Genomic DNA, 14,567 nt, shown 5'->3' with positions numbered 1-14,567 from the left:
ACAGCCCAAACCCTGCAGCTGTTTTCAAAAGCCCTTGGGCGCCATTCGGCTGCTATTCTGGGGACCAACTGCTGCCTGGCTCCACTCCCACCCTCCAGCCCTTGTGGGCTCTGCTGGGCTTGGGGGGCATTGAAATAATTTAGTGGTCAGCCCCATAGCGGAAGCTGAGCAAAGTCACTGGCCACGGCAAGGCTCGGGCCAAGGGACACCCCTTTGGGGCTCTCTCAGGTGGCTGGGGAGGCTTCCTGGCATCCTCCCACGCTCACCAGCTTTTGTGTTAGGGAGGTGCCCATTTCTCTGGTAGATGCTTCTGTCTTGATGAGCTGTTAATTTCTGGCCTCCCTTCCTCTGCCCCTGTGTTTCCCACCCCTTCCAAACCTGACCTAGAGCTTGGGACACAGCGGGTGCTGGAGACACTGTTCCCATCGCCCCGTCTCTCCTCACTCTGTGCAATCTCTGTCGCATTTGTACACAGAGTTCTAGGCATGGGTAGATCAGTGGATGTCACTGCCAAAAACTAAGGGCGAGCTTGACACTTCCTCGTGTGTGTTAGGCAGAAAGAAACACGAGGTCACACTTCGTATTTTGACTTGCTCTGTGTGTGAGAGGGAGGAAGAGAAAGAGAGAGAGTCGCGGGAGCAGATATTCAAAGTGGAACACGTTGCTCCCCGCAATGACTCTCCCAGACGGGAATGCGATTTATATGACATGTTGATGTGTCGTGAGCAAAATGGAGCTGGCAGAAGAGTTGTGCCTGTGTGCACACACTCACGGTCACACGCGGCGCCTTGGCTGCGAGGGAGGAAGTGCGGCTGGTTTCCTCTCAGCTGAGGGGGCAGTTGTGTGACGTGGGACGTTTCAAAGCCGAGAGAGAGAGAGAGAGAGAGAGAGAGAGAGAACAGAGGCACCGAGAGGAAAAGAATGTCAAGGAGCGTTTGCAGGAAGCGCAGCCACAGGGGTGGACGTGTGGAAAGAGCCTGACGCCCGAGCCCAGGGCAGCGTGTCCTCAGCTTGGCCAGGCTGCCCAGGGCTGTCCCCGGGGCTGCTCACCAGCAGCTTTGCCTCTGTCTAGCCGAGCACTAAGTCCCCGGGGCCACACCCGCCCTATTTTCTCCGAGGATGGGACTAATCCATCCTTCGGCCCTTTCTGCTTCACCCTAAGCAGCTTAGGCCCGGAGGAGCCTCACCTCTCCTGCCACCAGCAGCTCTCCCAGCGCCCTGGACACACGGGCTGAGCTGCACTGTCGCCAGCCACCAGAGAGACCGAGGCCAGGAGACTGAGAAACATACAGGGGAAATAGAGCAAACAGCAACACAAAACAACCACCAACCAACCAAACAGAAAATCCCTGGCTGGCAGCCCTTCCTTCCCAGGAGTGGCTTGACTGGACGTCCCTCTTTGCCCTTGGCCCCCTCAGCAGGGCTGCCCAGAGCTGAGTGGGCGTCTTAGCTCTAAATTCCCGAGAAGGGAACCTGCCTTCCGCTTTCCAGTCCTTGCCTGCCTTTGGTCCCTTCTGTCCCCAGCAGGGATCAGAACTTCGTCCACTCAGCTGCAGACACTTGGCGAGTGCTGCCCCAGAGGCAGACTAGGGATGAAGGCCCTGGTGCTGCCGCTGCGAGGAGCAGAGGAGTGAGATGGCTCAGGAGTCCGAGGGGCTGCACTGTCTGGGGGGAGTCAGGGCAGGAGGGGGAGGGGTCTTTGCTAATCCCCCCTGGGGCGGGACTTGGGGGAGGGGATGCAGTGGGCATGGCAGGGGGCGTGGTATTGACACAGCGCAGTGGTGCCATGGTGCAGTTCTCTGGGGCACCATTCACCTTATACTCTGTGTAAGTGGTGCCCTGGAGTAGAGCACATAAAATGGGTCACCATTAGCCACACAGCCAAAGGTGTCATGCGGTAATTAATGGAGCACCTCTGTGTCCATCCTAGGCCAGGCTTGGTGGCCTTGGACACTATAGGACGTGGTCCTTGGCCTCAAGGAGGCGCTTGGGCTCTCAGGAGGAGGCAGGCTGTGTTCACACTCACAACGCCCAGAGGGTCATAGAGAACCCTGTGACCTAGAGCAGAGTGTGTGTAGAGGGAACTCGGGGAGGGAGAAGCCATTGAGGGACCGACTGTCTGGGGGGAACTTGTGGACGAGGCACCACTTGAGCGGGCGCCCAGGCCCGGGGGGCATCTCATGAGCAGCTCTGTCCCTGGGGGTTTCAGCCCTGCGCCTGCCCCCAGGAGCTGGGCCCCAGAGCACCTCCTTGCTAAAAAGATCCCCCTCTTTATTTCTCTGCAGCCTTCAATACCCCAGGTCCCAAACTACAGGTTGTCGATGACAATTCCAGACTGGCTCCAGGCGATTCAGAATTACATGAAGACACTACAGTATCCTTCCACCCAAGGTCTGAGCAGACCCTGCCAGGGGACAGGCATCATGATCCCAAGCCTGGTGGTATATCTGTCCCCAGCTGGTCATCAGAAGCTCTGTAAGGTTGGTGAGGCCAGGCATGGAGGGGTGCCCGAGGCAAGAGTCTAGGAAGAGCTCAAACAGGATGTCATTGTAGTGACCCAGCCCTTCTTCCTTCGAGGCGTATGTGGGCAGGACTGGCGGACCAGCCCATCTGGCTTCTCTTTCCCCTCCTCTTCCCCATCCTATTCTCTTTCCCCTCCAGGCTCCACTCTTTTTCCTTCTCCTCTTTCTCCACCTCTTCCTTCTCTGACATCTTTGTTCCCCTCCTCCTGTCTTCCTCTCCTGTCTTTTCCCTTCTTCCCTGCTATTCTTCTGTTCCTTTTCTTTCCTCTCTCATGTTTTTGCCTTCATCCCTGCCCACTCATGACCTGCAAGAGGCCCACCTGGTGCTGCCTTTGGCTCCCTGGGTGACCCCGGCTGGTGACCTTGCTTAGTTCTGCCTCAGTGGATGGGGCTGTGGGATGGGCGCGCTCTCCACCCGCTCGAGCTTGAAGAGGCGCTAAGAAACCCTGTGTGTCCAGGCTGCGTTCAGTCCAGCCAGACTTCTGATCCATTTCTCCTCCCCTGTCCTCGGGTGGTTTGCAGCCAGGGGTAGCCGGGTTCTGAGGCCCCCCAAGCAGCACTGTAAGAACAACATGGCAGAAGCAAATGGTCCACCTGCCACTTCTGGTATTTGGTAAGGACAGGAGCCAGATGGGAGCTGGCCCTTAGCATGTTCTCCAGGAGGTCAAACTTCTGCCGACCTCCGTTCTTCCTCCATAAAGCTATAAAACTCGGCATGCCTTCCAAGGCCCTGGGCACACTGGTTTGCTTACTGTTTGTTCACACCGAGCCTTGAGGCAGAAAGGACTTCAGGGGCACTGCACACATGTCCCCCATGTCCCAGAAAAGCCTCTCCTCTCTCTGTTATAGGCTAGGATCTGGTGGATTTTTGTGTCTTCCCTGAAGGCACCAAACACCAACACCTGCCTCCTAGGGCTGGATATTACCTGGTGGGAATAACACCCATTTCTGCTCATTTGGGTGGGGAGATCCTTTGAGGAGCCTCTCCGTTTCTACTTCATGGATCCTCCCAGTGGAATCCTAAAGCAACATTAGAAGGAGAAAGTAGCGCCAGCCTCCAAGAGCAAGACCGACAGCCCTGGCCCTCGGAGCTCTTCCTAGCCCTTGGAAGGCTGTCTGGCATTGGTGCTCATCCCTAGTTCTATGTGGTCCGGAGGCACGAACTCCTGCCAGGGTACACCTGGACCCCAAGAGCTAACCCTTTCTGGATGTGATGACGCCTCACAGAACATTCCAGAAGGTGGCATAAATTAGAATGGCTCCCCACTTCCATCTAGGACGTGATCTTCCCAAGGATCATGTGGCCGGAGATGAGCCTGGCTGGGAATGCACTGATGGGGCAGATTTGCATGTGCTTTACATATTTGTTCATGCTCATTCTCAGCCAGTTCTCATTGTTCCCCTGAGAATCTGCACTTTTATTTTTCTCTTCTCTGACCCTTTATGACTGCAAAGGTCAATGGCCTCCTGCATCTGCAGAGAGGGCCGGAGAAGGGAAGGCACCAGGGGACTCCAGGAGCGTGTTCCCGGTCACCTGCTGTGGGAGCCACCGCACGAGGAAGGCAGAGTGTGGACTCTTGTCTTGGACCTTCTGCCCTGACTTTTATTTAATTCCTTGGGACTCCTGACTGCTTTATCCTGGACGTAGTGACAGGTGCCAGGGTATGGAAGGACAAATCCTGCCAGACCCTTGGACAGCCTGAGGGCAGCCAGCAGCAGGAGTGCTGGTTTTGCATTGGTTCTGGAAAGAGAGGGGCCACATAAGCTCTGTGGAATGGGGAGAAGTCTTCTGGGGCAAACTCGGGCTCAGAGAATAGTTTACCCTGAGGGAATGTTTAGAGGAGACTTTTCTCCCCAGCCACTTTCAGGGCCTCAGTTTACTCACGGTGACCTGAGAGGATGGTCAAGTAATTTTTTATTATTTTATTATAGGTGTGTCTCACTTTACTCACTAGATGTATAAATCAGATAGATCAACAGGGGAAAGTTGGGCGCAGAACTGAACTTTTGCCAATTCAATTCTACTTTGTGTATCGAGAACCTCACTGCTCGAATCAAATCTTTGGTAAAGTAAAATTCATTCACAATGAGAATACTTAGCCCTTCATTTTTTCTCTTTCACCTCTAGGGTTTTGTGTGTTGTATTTTTAAAAAGCTGGACAAGGCCATATTGCTAATTGTCACTCTTATGGCCTAGGTCAGTGACTCTCAAACCTGTGTGCTTGTTAAAATCACCCTTTGGCCCCCGCCCTGGAGCTTCTAATGCAGTAGTCTGAGGTGAGGTCACTCTGAATGGCACCCGGGGTTAAGAACCGTGGCCTGAGATCTGAATCTCCAGGGATGGAGCTCACAATCTGCTTATGAGGAGCTCTCCAGCTGGATATGTGTGCCCACGTCTGACAGGCCAGTCACCGCCTGAGTGGCCAGGACAGGAATCCCAGTCCCTCTTAGGAGGGTGCGAAGTGCTTCCAGCTGCCTCTGCCATCCATCCATCCATCCCTCCTTCCATCTTTCCATTCTTCCATCCATCCATCCATCCACCCATTTATCCATCCATATACTCACCCATCCATTCACTTCTTTCTCATTCATTTAATAATATTTGCTAACTTGCATAATTGGGCTTCTGCTGGGTTTTATGGGTGATCGAAAGATGATAAAAGAATAGTCCCAGCTCTCAAAGAGCTTCTAGTCTAGAGGTGAACTAAGACATACATTCAACTAATCAGAATACAAAGCAGAATGAAAGGAGCTATTATAAAAGTCCTAGGTGCTATGAAGCTTAAGTTAGAAATTAGATTCTCACTAGGATGGTGAGGAGTTGGAAGCTATTGGCTACCTCTGGCTACTGGCCACCTCTGAAAAGCCTCCACATCCTCATCTCATGGAGAAATCTGAGTGCATAGCTTCCTCCGACAGATTCCTGGGACCTTTGGAGTTTTCTGTCACTTTCCCTTTATATGCTTTGCACAGATATAATCATACAGGGACCCAGTTCTTTGAAATTAGGAAAATGCGGCCGCTGAGTGGGTAAGTGGTGCATGATCCATGGGCCATGTGACCTCTCTCCTAGCCTGAGCTGCCACCTCCCTCTCCTGACCCCATCCCTGTATCCCAGTGCTCAGATATCTTAGTGTGTTTGGGGTGAAGGTGGGGGTGCCGGGGCCAGATTAGAGGTGGGCCGCTCTGACAGCTAAGTTCAGTGGTGAATACTAATTCTCAGGCTGAGGGGGGCTCCTAAAATTTGCTCCAGCATGGGAGGTTGCTATGGAATGCAGGGACTAACTCTTGGAGAGGGGAGTGGAGAATTTAGGATTTTAGTTTTGCCAAGTGCAGACGTGCTTTGGTGCTATCCTTTGTAGAGAGTCCCCTCTCCCTCTGTGTTCCTGCATGGTGCCTAGTGTGGGGACAGGCATGCTGATGGTTTGACAGACACACTGACTGACTGCATAATTAAATAAGTCCTGAGATTCTCTGCTGTGCTCTATCCTGCAGGTTAATGGAAACAGCAAAAGAAATGACCCGAGAGTCCTTGCCTATCAAATGCCTTGAAGCTGTCATCCTGGGCATGTATCCTTTAAGTCTGCAGTCCCCAACCTCCCGGCCGTGGACCGGTGCTGGTCCGTGGCCTGTTAGGAACCAGGCTGCAGAGCAAGAGGTGAGCAGAGGGCGAGCAAGCTAATCGAAGCTTCGTCTGTATTTACAGCTGTTCCCCATTGCTCACCATCCCCACTCCCCTACCTCCCACCCCCTGGGCTGTGGAAAAAACGTCTTCCATGAAATCGGTCCCTGGTGCTAAAAAGGTTGGGACCACTGCTTAAGTTTATGTGTGCTTATGTTTACCTCATAGATGGTGGCCTCACTGTGGGGCTGGTTGTGCCTTTAACATCCTAAATTTGCAGAGATGATGCCTGTTGTCTCCTTGGGGAAAGTGGCAAAGTCCCCTGGTGCTTCTCTTTAACTTTCACTGTCTGGAGTTGAACCAAATCAATGCTGGGCTCCATGGACCAGCATTAGTCTAACCTGTTAGCTACAGCCTCCATCAGGGCCTGAGCTCAGGCCAGTGACCTTGTAGATTCACTAGTCACAAGGATTCCAACCTAGAGGGACTAGAGAGCGTGTGTGTGTGGGGGGGGCTGTTTTTGCATTAATCTGACATTGCAACAGGAAAGACACTCAGGGGGAAATAAATCAGGGTCAAGAGTGCAGTGTCCAAACCCTTCTCCCAGAAAATTCCAAGAGTGGAGTGTGGAAGAGGCCAAGCAATGGTGCAGTGCCCTGGCTTGACAGAACACGGCTGAAACCAGGATCTGGTCTCTCCCACACTCTCTGTCCTATTTTCCACCAGACTTCTGCCTCCTCAGCCTGAAAGGTCCAGAAAAACTGATGGAACTAACTTATTAGTGGTGATGACAATTGAACATGACCAGATAGAAAAGCAAAGAAACTCCCAAGCCTTGTGGGGTAGATGGCTGGAAGGGACAGTGGCAAAGGAACATGGCGAGACATAAGCTTGAGAGGTGGTCCCAGGTAAGACCTGGGGTCTTAGGTCCCTGAGTGCTGTGCTGAGAAGTGACCTTTTCCCAAAGGCAATGGGAAGCCCAGATGAGAGCTCTGAAGCGGAGGCACGACATCGTCAGGTGTACGTGTTAGAGAGGTGGCTCTGAAGGACAGACTGAAGGAGGCCAGATTGGATAAGGCTGGGGCGGGATCTGCAAAGCCCACTGGGAGCTGTTACAGGAGGCAATGGTGATGCTTGAACCATGGCTCTGGCAATGGGACTGGATTTGAGGGATGGTTTCTAGAGCTGTCCAGGAGATGGAATGTACAGGACTTGGGGGCCAACCGGCTGCAGGAGTTGCCAGCGGGGTGAACAAACACAGGTTTCTGGATTGGGCGACAGTCGTGGAGGATGGGCTCGGGGAATGGGAGTGGCAGGGAGGTGAGACGGTTGCAGTGAAGGTGGAGGGAAGATGGGGAAATTAATTATCACCACCACCACTGGGGACTGATTAGATAGGGAGGGTTAGAGGACAGGGACAATGGTTCCCCATTTCTGGCTTGCATAGTAGCCAGAGCCCAGGGAAGGACGTTCAGGGGAGGATCAGGTTTAGGGGGAGATGAGCTCAGACTTGGACATGTTGAATTTGCAGTGTCCATGGGATGGCGGGATGGGGTGTTTAGAGTGCGGAGCTCACACGGGGAATCTGCACTGGACGTGCAAATTTCGGAGCTCTGTTGTGTGGCTGTTTAAGAAATGAAAGGAGAAAGATCAAGGATGAAATCCCAACATTTTTTAGTCTAGTTGGGTACAAAGAGCCTATGAAAGAGATTGAAGAAGGAAAGTCAGAGAGGCAGAAGAAAAACCAGGAGAGAAAGAACACACAGAGTCAGCGGAAGAACACGTAGTTCAGAATTAGACTGGGGACAGTAGGATTGGTCTGGTCCGTTTCCTTGGCCTCCTGGACATTCTTATGGGAAGGGGAATTTCTGCGGCGCTCTGCAGTCTGTGGAGCTCTCGCAGGCCCGATCTGAAACAAGATTGTCCACAGGTGCCTTGGCTGACATTTGAAAAATGGAAACTTGAGCCTTACCGAGGCCCCTCCTGTCATACTCCCCCCTGGTCCCCACAAAGGAGGTGGAATGCGAGCCTGGGGAGCCCGGCAGGAGGGGCTTGGGGCAGCAGATGGCTCAGGGCCCCAACTCTTTAGTGGCAGGACTCAGCCACAGCTGTTCAGCAGAGCCTCCTGCAAGTTTAATGGGGGTGAACAATTGGCTGGGGCTTGCTGGTGGAGATCAGCGGAGGAGAACAGAGGCCCAGGCCCTTTGTGGGGTGGACAGGCCGACTTCAGACTTTCTGCTGAGGGGTGTCTGAGAGCACCTGGATTTAGGTCCTGTTGCTCACACGACAGTCTCGTCCCTGCACAATTTTAGACATCCGAGCATCATGTCATCGGAATCACCTGCAACCTTTTGAGACTGGACCAGCCTGTTCAAATCACAGATAGTGTGCTCTAGTTTTCCTTTGTTCTTACTCGTGTGACATTTCACAAAAGTGCAGGGAAGGTGAGGCGGGTGGAGAGATTCAGCTCATACTGCCGAGCTCAGGGAGATTTGACTCTTACACACAGACAAGAAACACAGACCTGAATTCTAAAAGTTACAGCAATCTTCATCTTTTCTCTGTGCTCTGTGTCAGCACCCCTGGGTCCTGCTTTCCATTTGGGGGTGCTGCAGGGTATGACTTGGGTCATCTGTCTGTGTCTCCTGTGAGTCCCAGGAAACAGACGGTGCCTTGACAACTTTGATGCTGGTTGGCTTGGCTGCCTGTGTCCATTGGCTTGTCCTTCGTGTTTTCTCTTTTTTGACTTTGGCCCCAAGTTCAGGACTCATTACCGAAGAAGCACTTCCTTTTATCTTGCTTAAGTGCACGTGCACACTTTTACGTGTGGATCTTTGGTTCCAAGTTATCTTCTGAATTATGGCAGGTATTTTGGGGGACCTTGCTGACCGTGCTAGGGCTTGCTCATGATACCAAAGCACTAAGGTTCATTAAAGTAACAGGTTCACTGTGAGAGGCAGGTCAGGCTCACCCCCCGGAGGCTGGATGCTGGGCAGGTTATCCCGGGGCTGGGGTGCTGCTGCTCCCCCTTTTCCTCCTGGAAAAGCTCAGGCCTCTCCCCTGCTTTCATCCATATTTCCTCGCCCCTTCTCTCTCCGTTCCCAGTTGCTCCAGGTCCCAAGGCTTTACCGATTGACATAAAGATGGAAAAAATCCTAGAGATCTGTGACTGGTGATGTGAGGGACTGGCGCTCTCTCCTGACCCCTTTCCACTCCCACTTCCTAAACCTGGCTGACTCCACTTGTCCTGCAAGACAAATCCCAGTGTCACTGCACTGAGGTCCCTCCTCTACCTCCCAGAGATTGCTGGCTTTGCCTGTCTTACGGCACACATTGCATTGTGTTTTGGTCTTGTTTTTTATTGTGGTAAAATATTTACAATGTATGCTTTACCATTTTAAGCATTTTTAAGTGCATAGTTTGGTGACATTAATTACATTCATGCTGTGCCACATTCCACCATCTGTCTCCAGAACTCTTGCATCTTCCCCGACTAAAGCTCTGCACCCATTAAACGATATTCCCCATTCCCTCCTCCCAGCCCCTGGCCACCACCAGTCTATGTTCTGTCTCTGCATTTGACCGCTCTTGGAACCTCAGATAAGTGGAACCACACAACATTTGTCCTTTTGTGTCTGGCTTATTTCACTTAGCATAATGTCTTCAAGGTTCATCCAGATTGTAGAGTATTGCAGGATTTCCTTCCCTTTTAAGGCTGGATAATATTCCATTGTATGTATATACTACATTTTGTTCATCCATTTATCCACTGATGGACATTTGTTTCCACCTTTTGTCTATGGTGAATAATGCTGCTTAACACCATGGGCGCACAAATATCTGTTGGGAGTCCCTGCTTTCAGTTCATCGGGAATATACCCAGAAACGGAACTGCTGGATCATGTAGTAATTCTGTTTAATTATTTGAGGACCCGCCATGCTGATTACATCGTGTCCATTTGGAGTTTGTCTCCCACCAGACTTCCAGAGAAGGGCTACACTCTTGCCTTGGCCCAGAGCCCTCCCTAGCAGCCTGTCTGGCACAGTAGATGCTCAGAAGTGTTTGTTACACTGACCTAAGCAACTAAGGAACGCCCTTATTCCAGCCCCAGAGAGCAGGTAAGAAGTTGTGTAAGAGGACTCGGAGGGTGTGATTTCATTCCCTAACTGCTAGTTCATCTCACATGACGAAGTGAAGAGAAAGCAGGTAAATGGTTTGACAGAGAGAAGCCATCTGTGGTTAAACCCAGGACAGAGGACAAGGCTGTCATCAGGGCTGTGGGCTGGGTTCTGTCAGCATCCTGCTTGTCAGGGGACCTGGATTTAGTCCCTCGCCGAGTGCTGTCCTTTCAAGTGTCAGGAAGTGGATCCTCACAATCTAAGGTTCGTTCTTTCTGCGAGCCCTACTGTGTCCCCGGCGTGTGCTGTGCCCAAGCGATCCCAGGGTGCGATACAAGCTCTGCCTCCTGAGGACGAGTAAGCACCAAGTGCGATGGGAGTCCTTGCGTGTGCGTGCGTGTGTGTGTGTGTGTGTGTGTGTGTGTGTGGCGGGGCTGGGGTGGGCGAGGGTATCTAAGCAAGGCTGAGGAAGGTCAGGGAGGCACGACACCCAGGAAGCAGCAGCGGATAGTGGCGAGGCCGTTCCAGGCCGCGGTGCAGCCTGGTGAGCGTCAGGAGCAGACAGGGCAAGCCTGTGGCATCCTTACTGCCCACGGTGACTCTGAGACCCAGAGGTCTCAGCCCCCCTGCGCTGTAAGGCTGATGTGTGAGTGAAGCCACAGGAGAAGTTATTACTACAGTAGGGATGTAACGTAGTATAGACTTTGTTTAATAGCATAATATTTTTAAAAGCTTCATCCTCTCTTTGGTCGTATCCTTTGTAATGGAAAGGTCACTCAAAATGTTCACTTCTATTGGACTTCACGTTATGGGAGAATACATGTGCGCAGGGCAGCGGGCACCTATCTGTGCGTTTGTTCCGGCCTCAAGCTGTGTCCCTCAAAAATGTCAAGGGCCTGCGGTGGGTGGGTGGGCTGACCCTGCCTGGGGGGCATGGGACTGCACAGAGGCTTGATGCGAGGGGCCAAATAGTGGTAGGACTTTGCTCAGGGCTTGGGACTAAAGCCTGAAGATGATGATAGACGATGAAAACTCATTGGCAGAAGAGTGACATATACCAAAATTTAGCTTAAGAAGGTCATTCTGGCTGGGCACAGTGGTTCACGCCTGTAATCCTAGCACTTTGGGAGGCCGAGGCGGGAGGATCTCTTGAGGCCAGGAGTTTGAGACAGAGTCTCACTCTCTTGCCTGGGCTAGAGTGCTGTGGCGTCAGCCTAGCTCACAGCAACCTCAAACTCCTGGGCTCAAGCAATCCTCCTGTCTTAGCCTCCCAAGTAGCTGGGACTACAGGCACATGCCACCATGCCCAGCTAACTTTTTCTATTTTTAGTTGTTTGGCTAATTTCTTTCTATTTTTAGTAGAGACAGGGTCTCGTTCTTGCTCAGGCTGGTCTCGAACTCCTGAGCTCAAGCAATCCTCCCGCCTCGGCCTCCCAGAGTGCTAGAATTACAGGTGTGAGCCACCATGCCCGGCCAAAAAAATTCTTTAATAGCTCTTCATTCCCTGTAGGAAACTGAGTGGAGGAAAAAGTGCCTTGTTATTGTTTTGTTTTGCATTTATGAAATTACTGAAGAAAATGACAAGTTTTACTCTTTGTCCCATATTAATTTGGCTTTGGTATACACCCCTGTATAGTAGGTAATCAAAGATTTCAAGTGAATCCTTTATAAAAGGATTAGTCTGGAGAAGTTTCACGTGGGCTGGCTCAGAGGCAGAAGGACAGACTCCCCGACCCCTGTGAAGTACCTTCCTTTGCTGGGAGTCTGAGCTCTGTGAATTTTCAAGGCCTCCCTTTCTCTTCCTTGACTCGGATTGTCTAAGATACTTAACCAACGGACAGCCTTCCATCGAGCGCTTCCCCATCAGCTTTAAAACCTACTTCTCAGGAAACTACTTTCACCATGTTGTGCTGGGGATTTATTGCAACGGCCGCTATGGCTCGCTGGGCATGAGCCGAAGGGCCGAGCTGATGGACAAGCCATTGACCTTTCGGACTCTGAGTGACCTCATCTTTGACTTCGAAGACTCCTATAAGAAATACCTGCACACGGTCAAGAAGGTCAAGATTGGGCTGTACGTGCCCCACGAGCCTCACAGCTTCCAGCCCATTGAGTGGAAGCAGCTGGTCCTCAACGTCTCAAAGATGTTGAGGGCCGACATAAGGAAGGAGCTGGAGAAATACGCCAGGGACATGAGAATGAAGGTAGGTGCTGGGAAGATAAGTGAGGAACACAAGAGAGCTCTTTTTCCATTGCACGCCCCCCACACCCCCCACTCTTGCTCCAGGACCCATGTTTCTAGGATGGTCAAAAATTTCTTGAGGTTAGGCCAGGCATGGTGGCTCACGCCTGTAATCCTAGCACTTTGGGAGGCCAAGGCGGGTGGATCACTTGAGGTCAGGAGTTCAAGACCAACCTGAGCAAGAGCGAGACCCCTGTCTCTACTAAAAATAGAAAGAAATTATCTGGAGAACTAAAAATATATATAGAAAAATTAGCCGGGCATGGTGGTGCATGCCTGTAGTCCCAGCTACTCGGGAGGCTGAGGCAGGAGGATTGCTTGAGCCCAGGAGTTTGGGGTTGCTGTGAGCTAGGCTGACGCCACGGCACTCACTCTAACCTGGGGAACAGAGTGAGACTCTGTCTCAAAAAAAAAAAAAAAAAATTTCTTGAGGTTAATGTCTCTCTTTGCACATACTACTTCAAAAAACAGCTAAAACCAATTTAAATGTTACAGTCAAAGAATTGTCTTGGCCTGCAATTCTTTCTATGAAATCAGATCTAAAATGTTAGTCATTTTATATGGAAGCTCTAGTTTTCTGTTTTGTCTTTATACTAGGGTGACCAATTGTTGTAGTTTGCCTGGAACCTGAGGGCTTTCCCAGGGCAAGAGACTTTCAGTACTAAAGCTAGGAAAGGCCCAGGAAAATCAGGATGAGTTGGTCACCCTGCTTTATAATCTATTTTAGTCATATTATATCTCTGTTTTGCCTTATACATTGCAAAGCCCTTTGGCATAAAAGTCTAACCTGGTGTCGCAGGAGCACACGAGGAAACATTTGCTATGCTGGCCTTATACAGACTGTGCTCACCCTCCTTCCCTCTACCAGCGTAACCTCCAAAGTGAACGATGTCCTTGTCCCTCCAGGACTCGTGGAGTCACTGAGAGAGAGCCCATGCGTAGACTGCAGACCGCAAGGGACAGGGATTGTGCTGACTTCAGGCTTGGTTATGTTTAGCATCTGCACTTGTCATCTTCACTTTGTGGGACCTGGAGTGGAGATTCTTGATAGATTGAAGCCACTCTGTCATGTGCGTGGGATGGCAGAGTCAGAGGAAGAACAAGCTGGTTTCTGGGGCAGTGTACACGGGACTTTTCCTTCACGAGGAGAGGAGCTTGCCACGCAACCAAACACAGCCCCAGGGGGCCGAGGCATGGGGCTCTGCTCCCCTCTCTGCCATGGCAAAGGGGGCACAGTGTGATCATCCAGATGGCCCTTGATTCTTGCCAGTGCAGAATGAGGGAGGAACGGAGTGTCTCCGACCTCCTCCTTTAGCAGCCTTCCTGCTCAGGGCCTGCTGAACCATGGCATCACGGGTGGGCTGGGGGCTGGGATGCCGTGCTGCGGGAAGACGGGAGGGTGAGGGTCCCTTAGCAACCAGTGTGGTTAACTCCTCATATCCCCTTCAGATCCTGAAACCTGCAAGTGCCCACTCTCCGACCCAGGTGAGAAGCCGGGGAAAATCCCTGTCCCCCCGAAGGAGGCAAGCCAGTCCCCCAAGAAGGCTTGGCAGGCGAGACAAATCGTGAGTAATATTTCCACTTCCCCAACACACGTATCCACGGGGTTGTCCTGGCCCATGAGGACACAGCTGTGTCTTGAGCCTTGTGTTTGAACCAGGTGGTGACCTTCTCATGCAGGGGGACATCTCCGGAAAAGGACCCACTATGCACATCACCCCCACTGCTCCTGTTTTACTTACTGTCAGCTGTACACACAGATGGGGGGACAACCCCAGACAGAATGAGATGAAAAGTGGCCCGAAATCCAGGTGGCATGGAAGGAGCACTGGACTTAGAATTAGGAAACCTGGGGCTGGACTAGCTCGGTTACTAACTGCATGACGTTGGGCCTTTGTATTCTTCCTGGGTGTAAGTTTTCTCATAGATCGTTAGAATCTATGAGCTTTCCTAAAACCGTACCCAGAAGAAAGTGTGATCACCAGCGGCGGACAGTGGCATCAGAAATACCCACAGGCTCATCCTCTTCCTTGGCGAACTCCACCCTCCCCTGTTTTGGCTC

General features: G+C 51.8%; 1 protein-coding gene across 4 annotated transcripts in view; it reads left to right on the top strand.

Moving 5' to 3' along the window:
- Positions 1-14,567, top strand: part of VASH2 (vasohibin 2) — a 36,911-nt gene that overhangs the window by 7,657 nt on the left and 14,687 nt on the right. For 3 of the 4 annotated variants that reach the window (XM_069459477.1, XM_069459476.1, XM_069459474.1), the window contains 5 exons: positions 2,286-2,374; positions 5,496-5,552; positions 6,018-6,092; positions 12,086-12,467; positions 13,955-14,070. In XM_069459477.1, the coding sequence (XP_069315578.1) occupies positions 2,322-2,374; positions 5,496-5,552; positions 6,018-6,092; positions 12,086-12,467; positions 13,955-14,070 (683 nt within the window). In that variant the 5' untranslated portion in view covers positions 2,286-2,321. The remainder of the gene's footprint in view (positions 1-2,285; positions 2,375-5,495; positions 5,553-6,017; positions 6,093-12,085; positions 12,468-13,954; positions 14,071-14,567) is intronic. The other variant, XM_069459475.1, reaches the window with a different exon arrangement.

Source organism: Eulemur rufifrons, chromosome 27, assembly GCF_041146395.1.
Source record: "Eulemur rufifrons isolate Redbay chromosome 27, OSU_ERuf_1, whole genome shotgun sequence".
NCBI lineage: Eukaryota > Metazoa > Chordata > Mammalia > Primates > Lemuridae > Eulemur > Eulemur rufifrons.
This window is presented reverse-complemented; position numbering and strand designations above follow the sequence as displayed.